Source organism: Camelus ferus, chromosome 19 (assembly GCF_009834535.1).
Source record: "Camelus ferus isolate YT-003-E chromosome 19, BCGSAC_Cfer_1.0, whole genome shotgun sequence".
In the NCBI taxonomy this organism is placed as follows: domain Eukaryota; kingdom Metazoa; phylum Chordata; class Mammalia; order Artiodactyla; family Camelidae; genus Camelus; species Camelus ferus.
The window spans coordinates 34,927,125-34,942,994 of NC_045714.1; the positions used below are offsets into that span (position 1 = coordinate 34,927,125).

The window sequence follows — 15,870 nt, forward strand, 5'->3', positions numbered from 1 at the left end:
CTCTTGTCCTTACTACCACTGTTTCTACTCTCAAGATGCATTTTGGTGAGAGCTGTTTTGTATGACTTTTCTTTCACTCAACAAATATTTTTAATTTTTCCTCCTGTGTACTGGACATTGCATTGAATTCTGAAAATTAACAAAAATGAGTAAAACAGTCCCTATCCTCAAGGATCTTACGGTCCATATTGAAAAAGAAAGGTAGAATCAACTGTACAGTAAAGAGTTGTAGGTTCTATTATAGAAATTTATCTGAAGTTTGATGGTGAGGGCTAAAGACAGTGGTTGGTTCTATTTGCATAAACAGAAAAGACTTCAGTAAAGGAGCTAACTTAAAAATAACTCAAAAGATGAGGTGTTTGCCACAGTAGGAGGCTAGGTTGTATAGTGGAGACATTCTGTAGTCAGATGAGCAGTTTAAGAAATATGCAGATGCACAAAATGAGATTGTATCTTCGAGGAACTGTAAGTCTCCCTGGAGCAAAGGACCTAAGATTATGGAGAGAAACCTGTATGTCAAGCTAGGAAGTGTGATTTTCATCCTAAATGGAATACGTGGTCACTGAAGGGATTTTGGTAGAGTGACATGGCTGGTATTTTTAAAGGAGTACTCTAATGGCAGTGTGGAGGGGTAACTTGAAAGATAAACTCACTCATGATTTGTTATCTTTTTTTTCTTTCAGCTACGGCTAATAGACTGGGGTTTGGCTGAGTTTTACCATCCTGGTCAAGAATATAACGTCCGAGTTGCTTCCCGATATTTCAAAGGTCCTGAGCTTCTTGTAGACTATCAGGTGAGAAGAGAAGGCCAGATAAAATTTTGTTCCTATGTTTATTTATGATTTTCCTAAATTGTATTCTAGATATAAAGACTTTTCCTCTACCAAAAAAGAAAAAAAGCGCTCTTCTTATAGAAACAAAGTCCTTGGGAGTACTTTTCATGCCCAATCCTCCTAAGTGTTGTTTATCAGATACCTTAGAAAATTCAGACTCTGTCCTAGAAATTCCTCTTCTGGGTTCTTGAGGTTACAACCCTGAGTTCAAAAAACATTTTATATTTTTCATATATAAGAATATAAAAATATTCTTTACAGCATTATTTATAATGGTGAAAAGCAAAACACTGTCCTATTACAGGGGAAATTAAAGGTCAAATTCTGAAACATTTATGCAATAAAATAATGGCACACATTAAAAAGTTTTCCTTGGCTAACAATTGAGGTGTTCTTTATGTAAATGAAAGAAGTAACTCAAAATAATATGTACGAGAGGGCAGGGTATATCTCAAGTGGTAGAGTGGAGGTCCTGGGTTCAGTCCCCAGCACCTCCATTTAAAAAAAATAATAATCAATCAATAAACCTAATTACCTCCCCCTGTCAGAAGTTAAAATAAGAAATAAAATAGTATGTATGGATTATTTTAAAATTGGGGGGAAAATACATAGAAGAAAAGGCTGAAAAGTACATGAAGATGTTACTGGTGTTTGGGCTTCAAGTCAATGGAGTAATTTTTTTCTTTTTTAATGAAGAGCAATTTTTTTTATTTTAAAATGTTCATGTGTGATAACAATGTTTTCTTTAATGCAGATGTATGATTATAGTTTGGATATGTGGAGTTTGGGTTGTATGCTGGCAAGCATGATCTTTCGGAAGGAGCCATTTTTCCATGGACATGACAATTATGATCAGGTGTGATATATGTTGTTCCTGTTAGGAAATTTACTGATTTAACCTAGTGATGGCCAGATCTGCCTCCCCATTAGAAACTGCAATGGATCTTGCTAAAATACAGATGCCCAGCCCCAGCCTGAGAGCTATTAATTTAGAATCTCTATGGGATCCTAGAGTAATTTTCAGTGCATGGCTTGTTCAACCAACCTGACATCAATCCTCAGATTGGTGTTTTGGGAGCTGTCAGTTTAGCTTTTGAAATTAGAGTTTTTCCCTGGCCTTTAATATGCATTGCTTGTTTAATTGTGAAATATACGTGTAAAATATTTTATAAAACATGTATGTACAATTCAAAGAATAATAGTTTAAAAAATGGGATATTACCTTAGAATCTACTAATGTGAGCTTTCTTTAGGGTTGGGAGTGTTTTCTCCAACATGTTGGTTTCTATGTGGTATTTCTATGATCATATGTATCTCATTATATGGATTGAGCTGATGTATGTCAGTAGAAATATAGATGGTATTTTTTATTAGCTGCACTTCCTCTTGAAGATCAAGGGGCCATTTCATTCAAGAGAACCTGGAATGATTTTAGGGTCTTATGGAAGGTATTATTGTCTTGTTTGAGCACGGTGACGATTTTTCATGTGAGTCAAAGAATGCCACCTGAATTCAGTTAAAATCATCAACTCTATATCAAGTGCCATGCAGGATTGAAATAAAGTTCTTCATTGTCTGTCTACTAAGGGAACCAAACATATAAGAAAATAAGTTACAGTTGTAAATGTCAGAATAGAAGTGCAGACAAAGTACAAAAGGCAGTTGTAGTGGGAGTGAGTAGTCTGTGTAAATAAGGGGAACTTCCCAAAAGAAATACCATCTTCAGCTGATTTTTGGGGTAGGGAGAGACTTCACCGGGAGGAAGGAACAAGGTTATAAAGTGGTTTGCTTTTTCTTTTGGATTCCTTCACGTTAGTAATAATTTAGGGAATGTTATGTGGAAATCTGTGCTGGGCAAAAAAAATTTGAAGTAAATTGAGGTGTAACATTCATACCTAATTTAATCATGTGGTATGCTTTTGGTGTGGGTTTTTGTCTGTCTTCTATCCTAGTTGGTGAGGATAGCCAAGGTTCTGGGGACAGAAGATTTATATGACTATATTGACAAATACAACATTGAATTAGATCCACGTTTCAATGATATCTTGGGCAGGTAAGTCATAAAATCTATGCATCTATGCCTTAAGCACTTTGGGTATAAACTGTTACTTTGGGTCTTTAAAATAGTTACTTTCTCTTTGCCAACACTGCTGAGGTGTTAGTGGGCTGCTGCTGGAGGATGCTGCATAGGCAGGTCTGTGATAAAAGCATTGGTTGAATGGTTGTTTTTCCCAGATTCACTTAACAGGAGTCTGAATGTGGAGATTATATTCAGAGGATTCCTGACTATCTCTATTCTAATAGAAGGGTTACAGTTGGGTCAGAAATCAAAATCTCTTGATTTAGCTTGCTTCTCCAAATGACAAAACCCTCTCTGAGAGAAAAAAAATAGTAATAGAAAGTGTATTTTTCAAGACTGGTGTGCAGACAACAGACTCTTAAAAATAGTGACTAGGCACAATACTAATTCATTCACCACCTAACAGGACGAGGTGGACTTTCTTGATGCAAAGACTTCTGCTGGCCAAGTCGCAGGCCTGCCAGCAATGTGAAGGCGGGTAGGAGACCTGGTTAGCCCAGCCACCTTCTTGTGCAGGAGCATTCAGTCCTGTAAAGTAACCTGAATTATGTTTCATAAAATTGTGGGGACCTAGATTTCTCTTTTCAGCAACACTGCTATTTCCAGTCTCTCCAATTAGCTTTGTTGTCTCTCCAGTGGCAGAGTGGTATAAGACTAGTCTCTTGAGTTTTTCTCTCTCTTTGTGATTGGCTGGGCTCCTAGCCACTAAGGAAAATGTAGCAGGGAAATGTTGGGCTTTTGTGCCCGTTGGTCCATTTCTCATTCCCCTTTTGGCTCTGCAGACACTCCCGTAAGCGATGGGAACGCTTTGTCCACAGTGAAAACCAGCACCTTGTCAGCCCTGAGGCCTTGGATTTCCTGGACAAGCTGCTGCGATACGACCACCAGTCACGGCTCACTGCAAGAGAGGCCATGGAGCACCCCTATTTTTGTGAGTCCAACTGCCCAGTCCACAGAGCCTGTGCAGGCCTGCCCAGCAAACTCTACCAGGCAGGGGGAAATAGATGCTGTGAAGAAAGCTCTGAGCCCAGATCCCTACTGAACAGAATTGAAATCCCAACCTCCCTTACTTAGCTTTTTGCAGAGTTACTTCACCCCTGATGAGCCTGTTTCTTCAATGAGGATAGTAATGGCAACTGTCTTAACAGAATTGTTGGCAGGATTCTTGTCTAACAGAGTACCTGGCACATGATCACCCCTAAATAAACTTCTTTTCTTACCATGTGGGTGACACTTCTCAGTAGCTAATCTAGAGTTGTTGGATTAGAGCATACAGCTCTATATCTGTCTTGTCTCTGTTAATTCACAGAGAGAGCCATGGAGGCTTAAAAATCTTTATGTGTGAACACCTTGACCTAGGTTTGTGGGTATAGCTAATTGTGCTGTCCTGAGTGAAAATGCCACTTAGACCCACCCCATCCTCATTGTGATGGTAGCTTCAGTGCTGGATTGTTCTTGGGGAGTGGTGGGATAGTTTTTTAGTGAATCGGTTATACTCTTGCCCAATCTCTCGTACCTGAAACACAGACAGGCTGATTGGGATGGAGAGTGAAGTCTGTGATTTTAGCACTAACTTGCACAAACCTATGGTTTGGGCCCATTTGGCAAGATGTTTGACCAAGTGAGCTGTGAAGTGTAGTATAAATCAGTTCAACTCTGATAATATATTTCTGTCTAGGTCAGGGTAGACTGTGTTATTAAACCCTGACAGGATCGGTTTTGTTTTAAATTAGCTCTACTATGGATAATAACCTCGTCTTGTACCATTTAGTTTAATAGTTGGCCTTTACCATAGTTTGACGGGAGAACAGTTCTATTGTATATTACTCGTTCAGTTCACAGTGAAGGCAGTTGGCATCTTAAGGGAATAATATGGACTATAAATAAAATACAAAGAGTGAGGATAACTACTTTAAAGCCCCAGACCATTATATAACAGAACCTAACATTTTCATCTCTTTTCTAGACACTGTTGTGAAGGACCAGGCTCGAATGGGCTCATCTAGCATGCCAGGGGGCAGTACGCCTGTCAGCAGCGCCAATATGATGTCAGGTCAGTTAGTTGGTAAATTTCTTCAAAAAAAAAAATCAAAGACATCAATTATTGTTCTTAATTTTGTTCCCTCTTTGTGGCCTGATTTCTGTGGCCTTCCTTTTCTCTATAATAATTACCTTATTGACATACTAACCTGTGTGGCTCTCCCCACCAATTTTCAGGATGCTTTTGACACCTGGTATATCTTAGTGACTCTGCCTTGAGTAGGATATTAACAGTCTCTTCTAGGCCAGAATTGTTTGGGACTTGAAAGTCTCGCTAAGCCATGAAGAGTAAGAAGATCCTTTCAGCTCACAGGCTAGAGTGACATTAGTCGACTTGGTCCTCAGAAACAAGATTAAGAAAATGAGGGAGAGAAGAGCTGGTGTTTGTACATGGTTATATATGTGTATAAGAGTGTTTCTCTGCATTTTTTAAGGCAACTACAGTGTGCCTAGTAAATTATAATGATTCTATGAAATAACTTTTATTGTTTTGGGTCATTGTGATTTAGAGTGAGTTTTTATAGAGTACTCAGTTACCATATGCCTATCCCATAAAAATTATATATGTGGATAGCATCCACGTGGGTTCTTGTGGTAGAGAGGACTCAGACACCCTCAAAGAATTGTTATTGTCTCCATTCTCCTTTAAAGAACTTAGCTGCTTTCTAGAATTTCCTCTGGGTATCATGCCAATGTGCAAAATGATATATATCCAAGATTATTCATTGTAGTCCTACTTGTGATCACAGAACATTAAAAACAGCTCTCAGAGTAGGGAACTGATACTGTGGATTATGGAACATTCATTTGGTGGAATGCCTATGCCTGGAAAAAAATGAATAAGTGTTTTGTATTGTTTTCTAGTATCAACTCCAAGATAGTAATGTGAAATGAAAAAAAACAAGATGCAGAACCATGTCCACAACCAGGAATGGGCAAGAATATATAATCATGTTCCAATATGTGATTCTTACATGTATATTCTAATAAAATTATATTTAGGTATATGCATAAAATATTTCTGGAAGGATACACCCCAAAAATGGTGCCAAACGTTGGCCAGCTGACAGGGCAAGGGAGAATTTTTCACTGTATACTCTTTTCAGCTGTTTTTGAGTCATGTAAATATATTACCTGTTCAAATATATGTATATATAAAACATTTTGAAAATTAAAGAACTAGCTGATTGAGGACTATCTAACAGGTAATCTGGTCATTAGATGGGTGGGAGAAACCAAATGGAAATAATTCTAAAACACTATTTTAGCTTAGAGATTTCCACACTGAAAATGCCAAATAACGCTAAGCAGTTTGGTCATTAAGACCAAACTTTGACTTCAGCCCTCAGCTGTTCAGTTTGTAGTGACTAGCCACATCTTAGCTATTTAAATTAACTAAAATCAAATAAAAATTTAAAATCAGTTGCGTAGTAACACTAGCCACATTGCAGGTGCTCAGTAGTCACGTGTGGCCGCCATGTTACTACAGATAACAGAGCAGAAGTTTTGGCTGGACAGTGGCTTGGGTTAGAATCCAAGCATAGCTACCACTTACTAGCCTTGTACCTTGGACAGACTGCTTAAACTCTGCAAACTTAGATTTGTTTGCATGTCTACTAAATTTATTAGAATTTGCCATTTTAATTCGTGAGGATTTAATTTGAAATTAGATTTAATTTGTCAAAATCTAAGGAGAGGCCTTCAATAAAATGAGAATTATTGTGTCACTTTTGAGATAAAAGTGCTCTGAAAAACTGGTGACAGTATTTCTATGGTTGGTGTCTCTGGCTCACTGTCACCTGTTTTCTTTCAGGGATTTCTTCAGTGCCAACCCCTTCACCCCTTGGACCTCTGGCAGGCTCACCAGTGATTGCTGCTGCCAACCCCCTTGGGATGCCTGTTCCAGCTGCTGCTGGCGCTCAGCAGTAATGGCCTCTTCTGTCTCCTGATGCCTGAGCAGAGGTTGGGGAGTCCACTCTCTCCCTTGATGCAGCTTGCGCCCGGCGGGAGGGGTGAAATACTTCAGAAGCACCGTGTCTGAACCGTTGCTTGTGGATTTATAGTAGTTCAGTCATAAAAAAAAAATTATAATAGGCTGATTTTCTTTTTTTTCTTTTTTTCTTTCTTTTTTTTTAACTCGAACTTTTCATAACTCAGGGGATTCCCTGAAAAATTATCTGCAGGTGGAATATTTCACGGACAAATTTTTTTCTCCCCTTCCAAATTCAGTTCCTCATCACTAAAGAACAAAGATAAGCCAGCCTCAATCCCGGCTGCTGCATTTGGGTGGAGATTTCTTCCCATGCCCACCATCGCTCCCCTACCATCCCACACTTTGAGGGGTTTGTCTCTCATGCTCTTCTCCAGAGATTACATAAATGTAGCTTCTTCAAGGGAGGCGAGAAGGAAGGAGGAAGGGAGGTCCCAGCCTGTAAGAGCAATGTACTGCTAGTCACTTATATCACTTTACTCCAAAAGTGCTTCAGTGGGGATATCCTGGTGAATCTAGTGGAAATGTGTCTTGTTACATTGAGATGCTGAAAATCTACCCAAAGTGCAAACAGGTCCTGAAAACTTCTGTTTGGTATGAATCATGTCTTATTGACCTAACTTTAAGTCCAGCTCACTTATATAATTTAGTTTCAGTTTAGTTTACAACTTTAATACCATCCCTCCCAGGCTTCTTACCTTTGGCCTCTCCCCTTTCATCTCCCAACATGCTCTGTAGCAGGTAGGAGGAGGAAGGCAAAATCTTTCTCAGTTTTCTTTGACTTGGCCCTTTTGAATTCAGTTAGTTACTGGGCATAACTTAATTGCTTTCTACAAAAGAAAAAAAATTGTCTATGTAGGTTTCATGCTAGCAACTCTTTAAGACCTAATGAGAGATGTGGCCACACTGAGTTTTATTTTAAGCTTTCTGTCCTCTTTTCCTCCTACCTTCCCCTTCCCTCACATGCCATCCAGTGAGAAGACCTGCCCCTCAGTCTTGTAAATGTATCTGAGAGGCAGGATCAGAGCCACTATCTCCAGTGAAACTGAAATGGTAGACCTGTAATTGTGGGAAAACGAAAACTCTCTTGTTACAGCCCTGCCACCCCTTGCTGTGTGTATATATATAATACTTTGTCCTTCATATGTGAAAGATCCAGTGTTGGAATTCTTTGGTGTAAATAAACGTTTGGTTTTATTTATCAAGGTTAGATTTAAGTTCCCTGTGTAAAGGTCTCGCTGGGTGGGTGTCTCACGTTCACATCTGAGGGGCCTGCAGCCCTGTACCATGGAGGCCTTCCAAGGCTCCCATTTTTATACACCCTTCGTTTGACCCATGGTACTGGGCAGGGCAGAGAGGCCTTAAAAAAGCACCACAAGCCAAAGCGTCTCTGGGGATTAAGGATCCTTTGCCATAAAATTCATTTTGTGTCTCAGCAGTGCAGGGATTGGGGATGGAAAAAGTCGCCAGTTTTCGTGTGTTTGTGTGTGTGTGTAAAGTGGATTTTCCACTGTAATCCAACCACCTAAGTTTATCAGGTGCTTCACTGAAGAAGCCTAGTTTTTTAAGCACAATAGCAAAACCATCAGCTCTGTATTTTCTCCTGTTACTTCATTACAGTAGCTGCTTGTGGGGACTAGGAAAAATTCTTCCAACGTATTTTAAGGCCTGAAGTCTTAGTTCCCCATTCTCCTACCTTTATAGATTCACAAGCCTTTCTCACCTGGGCGTCATAGATAAACATAATTGAGGAGTTGAATTTAATGAACTTAATCTAACTTTGTAACCCATCTTGGCTCTAGTAACTTTATCAAGGTGGTGGCTTTAGTGAATATAATGATAAACTTTAAAGGAAGCTAAAGCCTCCTTTTATAACGCTTCTCAACCATAGGGAAAACATTCTGACTGTGTGGCAGGGTGATTTTCTTCTCTGTGGCCACTTACAGTGGATATTTATTGTTCTTGACCCTTTTATGCCCTAGAATGCTGTGGGGGGTTACCATGTTGAATTCGTGCAGAAGCTCAAAGCACCGGATGTGCCAGAGATGCAGTTTGTGATTATGTTTGCACTGGATTGTGATTTGAACAGGACACTTACGACTAATGAATTCTTTCCTTTGAGGTGGAGGAGGGTTGTAAATCAAGACTTCACATCCCACCCATGTAGCTCAGAGAATCTAGGTGTAGCTGAGGCTGATGTGAGGAGCTGCAAACAGCTGGACCTCCTAACATGCATCAGACCTTACAAGAAACTGAAGGTGAAAGCAGAGGACTCTGAAATGCTACCCAAGAGCCTTTTAAAATAAATAGAAGTTTTAAAATTGCTACTTAAGGAGTCACTGCAGAAGCATGAAAAAAAAAAAGAAAAACCAATGGGGTAGGGGGGTGGGGGCAAGGGTTTACAGAATAACAACTTCTGTGTTGTTGTAAATTACCTCATCTGTATACCTTGTATTGGGACACTTCATTTCTCAGCACTACCTGTGTCTGCATTGATTAGATGGCAGGAAACGGAATGCCAGTCTAAGAGAGTTGTGTTGGCCATTACTCTGAAAGGTTTTTTAAGTATTTTTTAACTTTGTTTGAAGTGCCCCCCTCCTCCTTTTTTTAAGTTTGAAGTCATAAATTCCCCCTCCCCACCTTGATTTATTGGTTGTAATTGTATTGTAATTGGTATAACTAAAACATAACTGTGCTGGGAAGAAGTTGTGCCATGAAGGTCTTTAATTTTTTTTTAATAAAAACATTTAAACAAATGAAATGTCCCTGCAGCCTGAGCAATATGCTTCTCCAACCGACACCGAGTGTGATAGATGGCTTAGTTCTCATGTTCTTTCAATTTAATACTGGGTTGATGGAGATGTGAAGTGGGGTGGATTAAGATTGCTTGAGGAGCACTAAAGTCTAGGAGTTTTTGACATTGAGATACAGTGCAGAGAGCATGGTGTTGTTGCTAAACACGACTGGTTTTCATTCCTGCCCTTGTCACATACTTGGCTACTTGACTACTTAGCTTCTGAGTCTGTTTCATCATCTATAAAATGGAGACACTGCTTCTTTGGGATTGAATGAAAGTAAATGTCAAGGGTCTGGTACCTATTATGCCTTTGATAAATCTAATTCCCCTGGCCTCCGGTATGGAGGATTATTAGTTGTTGGCCCTGACTTTGCAAATAATTCACAGTATGATCTCTCCTCTGGATCTCTCGGGACCTCTGTGTGTGTTTGGTCAGGGGGAGACTGGATGAAGTATCTCCTGAGTTCCTTTTCAGCTTTGACAACTGATATTAGAAAGTTTGAGTGGTGTGTAAATAGAAGGGTCCATAGAGACAGCTTGTTTCTTAGCAGAAAAGCAGTGTTCAGTGCATGGCAGTAAGCCCTGTGGAAGGTCAGCCTTGGAGATATCTCCTAGGGCAGGAGGCAACTTTCAGTCTTGGGGCCTGGAATGAAGGTATGCTGGTGAGCTTATGGAAACATATTTGGAGCCTAAATAAAAACTATCAAGAGGGCTGCTAAAAGATGAAACCGTTTACTTGCTTATTAATGCCAAATGAGTAAATTCTACAACAATATATAATCAAATTGCCATTTATTTCTCATTTAACCACAGATGAAAAGTTGAAACCAGGAAATGCTGTTATCCTAAATTTCTAGTTTTTTTTAAATATTCAGTGCATACTATTTTATGGCATCCATGTGTTGTTGATATTCGGAGTTTATTAATACTGGAAGTTGAGAAGTGTGGTTTAGATAAAAGGAACCATCGTGTAATACCTTGTATCTGAAATGCCAAACTTACATGAACTTTAATTTCTTATGTTTACTTTTATTTTATACATGAGACAGGAAGATTAAATTGTTATAGTGAGCCTATTAGAGACAAAGGAATATATTTTGTAAAATTAGATCTTCAGGATATGGATAATAAAGTACTAGAGAAAATTGGAGATTGGTTGACAGATTTGAAAATTTTTATATCTCACTCTTTAAATTTCATCTTGGTTCACTTGTTGTCAAGTGTGGTTACAATTAGAACCGATCATTTGAGTATCTCTTGAAAAAAATCTAGTTTTGTCACCACTCCCACCAGCAGACTTCTCTCCTGAGATTAGAATTGGGTTTGAGTAGTTGTTTAATGTCACCAGTCCTTGCCACCTCCCTGCCGGTAACTTCGTCCTCCCTTGTGCCTCAGCTTTAGGGACTGTGGCTGACAGTGGTGTGCTTGCTAGAGAGGCTGTCTTCCCAGGGCCTTTTCCTGCTTGAAAAAGTTAACCAGAGGCTTTGAAGGAAAGTTGTCCCCGGTTCCCTTCTCAAAAAATGGGTCTAAAAACTTTGATCTACTGATGCTCCACCCTATCTCAAGTCATCTCTCCTTACTTCCCTCACAACCATCACTACCCCCATGCCCTTTTTCCTTATAACACCTGAACTTACATTATTTGTTTGTCTCTTCCCCTCACCTGCACGTAAACTCCCTGATGACCTTGTTTGTGTGTCTTACTACATATATCCTCATAAAAACGTCGTGTGTGTGTGTCACTATCCCTCAGATTGAAGAGGATGGAATGGAGTAGCACAAGGAAAAAGGCTTACCACCTATGCCAGGCTCATCATAGGTGTTCAGTAATGGTAATTCCATCCTCCACTCCCAGTTCCACCTCCCCTCCACACAATAAGTTAATGGAAGTGGTGTGGAATAAAGAGCACCTCAAGATCTGAAGAGCCTTGTTCATAGGTTTGCAACTGTAATTATAAGCCACAGGTCAGACTTGATTAACATGACAAAATGTTTATTTCATGAGCCCTTGGTGAAATCTTAAGTGGCCGAAGGCTGAGGAATGATCCTGACCAATTTAGTAGATTTAGATGCTACAGTATCCCTGCTCCCCACTGTTTGTATGTAATAATACAAAGTTCAGGCTGTTCTCTAAGTAGAATAGACACTGAGGGTGTCACAAGGCAGTCTGTTTCTGGAGTCAATCTTAATGTAGACAAGTGCTGTCTAGATTTTATAACCCTATTATGATTCTGTGCTAAATTTAACTACTTTAGAGACGCAACCTAGTAGAACTACAAATGCCCCAGTTCTGACAAGAGTTCGTCTGGCTAGGTAGTTTTGGATCAGTTATTTAACCTCTCTGAATCTTCACAAGTGATGTAAAATTAGTATTGTAAAACATCTTAGACATGAGCCAAGTTGTAAAGAAGCCCTAACACACCTATGAACCGAACGCCCAAGTTAAGTCCACGTTACCAATACAGATGAAGCCCCTTTTTGCCCCTCTTCTCTACCTTCTTGCTCCAGAGGTCCTAATATCTTCTTTATCTGTAAAATTAGAGTGTAAATACCTGTTCAGATTAGATGATAAATATTTAGAAAGTGCCTGGCACAGTGTCTGGCGTATAGTAGAGTTGGGCTAAATATTCATTTCCACTCTGAATAGTACAGTTTTGCAGGTTATGTGCAGAAAAAGATGCCACATCTATAGGAATGCCATTCATTTGTGCATTTATTTCTACAATTTTACAGTAGATGGCAGTAAATTATCTTGTTCTAAAAGGAAAAAACCCATTCATAAAATAAAAGTTTTCAACAGATGCAAGTTAAGTTTCTAATTTGCGTGAAGAACAGCATTGCTGTGTTCCCACCCCCTTTAACTCTTCCCCTGTAAGATTCTATCACTCTATCTCTGAATTTTTAACTTCTCTACTGAAAGCCGAATATTTTTACACGGTAGCAAATTACAGTCTGGATTTGCCTCCCTGTGGCCATAATCACCAGGGATTCTCAGTGGCCTCAGTGTAAGCAGCTCTTCCCCAGGTACCTCCAGATGGGAGTTTATTGGATGGCCAGTCCCTTTCTTGGAGTTCTTGAGAGCATTGGGTATTTCTGAGTCGGCTTCATTCTTGCATCACCTGCTTTGACAGAATTTTCTTGGCTCCTCTAATGAGGAAAAGAAAAAGCAGCAGCAGCAGCTGGCAAGTGGTTTCCTCACTCCACCCTGTGAGTCAGAGTCTCAGCTATAGATAAATGTTCATAGACTTATCTAGAAAGGAAGGACTTCTCTGTGTTGAACAGTTCTGGAAACTCCATGGTGAACCGCCTATGAAGAAGTCTAAATACTCACAGCTCTCCACGCTCTGAAATACATCTCGTTGTGTTCTCTGCTCACCCACTTAGCTCCATCCCCTCAGCCCAGAGACAGAGTTCCCTGTGCACTCATCTTGACTGGTCTTTCCAGAATTCATTTGTTTGCAAAATATGCCCCTCAACAAAGATTTGTTGGTGTCTGTGAACCTGGCCCTAATGCCAAACACTGGAGATTGAGAGAGATGAGACGCAAGCCCATGGGGAAATGTGTTATTGTCAAATAGAAAAGCAAGAAACAAAATTGTTCCCCAGGAAAAAATCACTGCTAGTCAACGTGGTAGACTGAGCTAACTCAGGTAGGTACCTACCTCCTGCTCTAAATACGTGAGGATGCTAACGTAATTTACTTTCAAATAAACAACCAGTATCAAAGAAAGAAATGGAAATTCCCAGGTGGTAGAAAAGAAGACAGAATTCATCCTTAAGGTAAGTGGGTATTGAAGTCATAGTGCCCTCCTAGGACACCAGGCTTGGATATGAATGGGACTCAGAGGCTAGGGGCGAAGGTTTGAATCCCCCAGGGAGATAGGAGACAGCCTTTGAAGTAACTTTGGAGGTAAAAAACAATCACCTGGCACTTGAAAAGGCTGCCTCCAGAATAAAAGAAAACAAAACAGTAGCTGTAGTATTAGGGTTATGGTAAGATGCCAAAGAAAAACTTCTTGGGGAGAAAGGGGTCCTGAACTCTTGGGGAAGGAGGGATGGTCAGGGAAACCTTCCCAGAGGAGGGGCTGCTGAAGCTGGCTTGGTAAAGGCCCAGCCTTAGCAAATTAGAGCTGCCAGGACCCACACCTGCCATCAGAACCCATGTCTCCCAGGAGGGTATAGCTCAAGTGGTAGAGCATATGTTTAGCATGCATGAGATCCTGGGTTCAATCCCTAGTACCGCCTCTATAAGTAAATAAATAAAGCTAATTACCTCACCCTACTAAATAAATTTCTTTTAATTAAAAAAAAAAACATGTCTCTTGCTTAGTTCTGCTTCCTGGACTACCTTTGCGTAGCTGTGCTGCCAGGTCTCCAGTTTCTAAACCAGTCGTTATAGACAAACTCTCTTGCTTTTTGCTCTCTGATCCTTTCGACAAAAACCTTTATCCTCACAGATCTCTAGGTCAGCTATAGTCAGCTGATCTAAACTGGGTTCAGCCAAGCAAAATTGCTTCAAGTTGAGGATTGGCTGGGCTGGACTGGGCTCCTGTGTTGACTGGACTTGGGTTTGCTACAGATAGTTCCTTCTGGGTCCCAAGTTGAAGCTGCAGCAGCTACCCAGGGCATGTTCTTGTGGAGTACTGGGGCATGAGAGGCCGAAGGACAGACACCAAGCCACAGAGACGTCCAAGAGATCATATGATTTTTATGTGCCACAAATTATTCTACTTTGATTTTTTTCCCAGTAATTTAAAATTATAAAAGCCATTCTTAGCTCATGGGCCATACAAAACCAGGCAGTGAGCTGGTTTTAGCTTGCAAATGGTCATCCTTTGTTAACCCCAGGTCTAAAGCAAAAATATTAGCAGTGAATTATGTATTTATAGCATATATATAGTCATGTAATAAAATACTAAGCAATAAAAAGTAAGTTGAATTAATTTTAAAATAATTATGCTGAGTGAGTACCAGACAAAAAAAATACATACTATATGATTCCATCCATATACTATTTTAGAAAACATAATCTAGTGACAAAATGTAGTTAAGTGGTTGTCTGCAAATGTGGGGTGGAGCAGGGTTGGGGTAGAAGGTGAAGAGAAGGAAGGGATTTAAGAAGCAAAGCAGTGTGTGACAACAGCATGAAGAACAGAAGGGGGCAAAGGGAATCTACTTAATTAACCAAGTTTATTAATGGTACCAAAGAAGTGATTGTTAAAATTTACTAGATGTATGAATGAAATTGTAAAATTTGTCAGTTGATATTAAGGAAGAACTAGGTTTGGTGATTTCTAATTTAAATAAATAGAGTATTAGTTTTAAAAATCAAATTAACTTCAGCGTAATCTTTTCTGTTCATGAAAGCTAACCAGACGACCTTTTTAAAAAGGACTTACCATGTGATGGTAGATCATGAATCCTGGATTGAACATGATGAGCATGAAACCAAAAGGGACCAGTAGTAATGGGTTCCACGGGCTGGACGTCTCAGAAGAATAAATAATTGTTATGGTAGGGGTCATCCAGCAACCAGAATCATGAGAATTTCAGTGACAGTGGCCTAGCACTGGAGATTGAAGAGGTGGATCAGTTTCTGGCCACAATGATACGGGGGTATGATAGAAGGAATGCGTCGCCTATTGGAAGAGAAAGGACTGTCACTGGAGACGATGGGGAGGAGGAGAAGGCAGTCAAATCCCTGATAAGACAGATGCTCATTTTGGATGAATGGCCAGTTTTGTACAACTCAAAGAGGGTACTGCCATATAATCATCTATGTGAACTGCACTTTCTGGCGTTGTGCAGAGCACAAACTGCAGAACCATATGAGAAGATTATGCTAAACCCTGAAGTCGCCAAGCATAATACAGGAATACCTGTGGGGAAGTGAGACAGGAGGTAAAATCTTTGATAAGCAAAAATAACAGCCCCAACTGTGGAGTACCTACTACCACGACATGGTAGTGTTCTAGGCACTTTCCCAAGAACTCTTGTGAGTTCAGGAACTTTATTATCATCAGTATCATTTTACATACAGATAAGGAAAACAAAAGAAATGATAAAATCTGGTCTTAAACACATTTGTTCAACCGCGCCACGCTCTGCAAATTCAGTTGGAACTAACTGG

The 15,870-nt window shown here is 39.8% G+C and overlaps 1 protein-coding gene across 1 annotated transcript in view; it reads left to right on the forward strand.

Annotated features, from left to right (window-relative positions):
- The window catches only part of CSNK2A1 (casein kinase 2 alpha 1), a 50,957-nt gene extending 41,253 nt beyond the window's left edge, over window positions 1-9,704 (forward strand). Inside the window, 7 exon segments of the mRNA XM_032462032.1 lie at window positions 684-794; window positions 1,588-1,689; window positions 2,786-2,886; window positions 3,696-3,844; window positions 4,880-4,966; window positions 6,767-6,837; window positions 6,839-9,704. Of these exon segments, the coding sequence (XP_032317923.1) occupies window positions 684-794; window positions 1,588-1,689; window positions 2,786-2,886; window positions 3,696-3,844; window positions 4,880-4,966; window positions 6,767-6,837; window positions 6,839-6,994 (777 nt within the window). The 3' untranslated portion in view covers window positions 6,995-9,704.
- The last annotated feature ends 6,166 nt before the right edge of the window (window positions 9,705-15,870 follow it).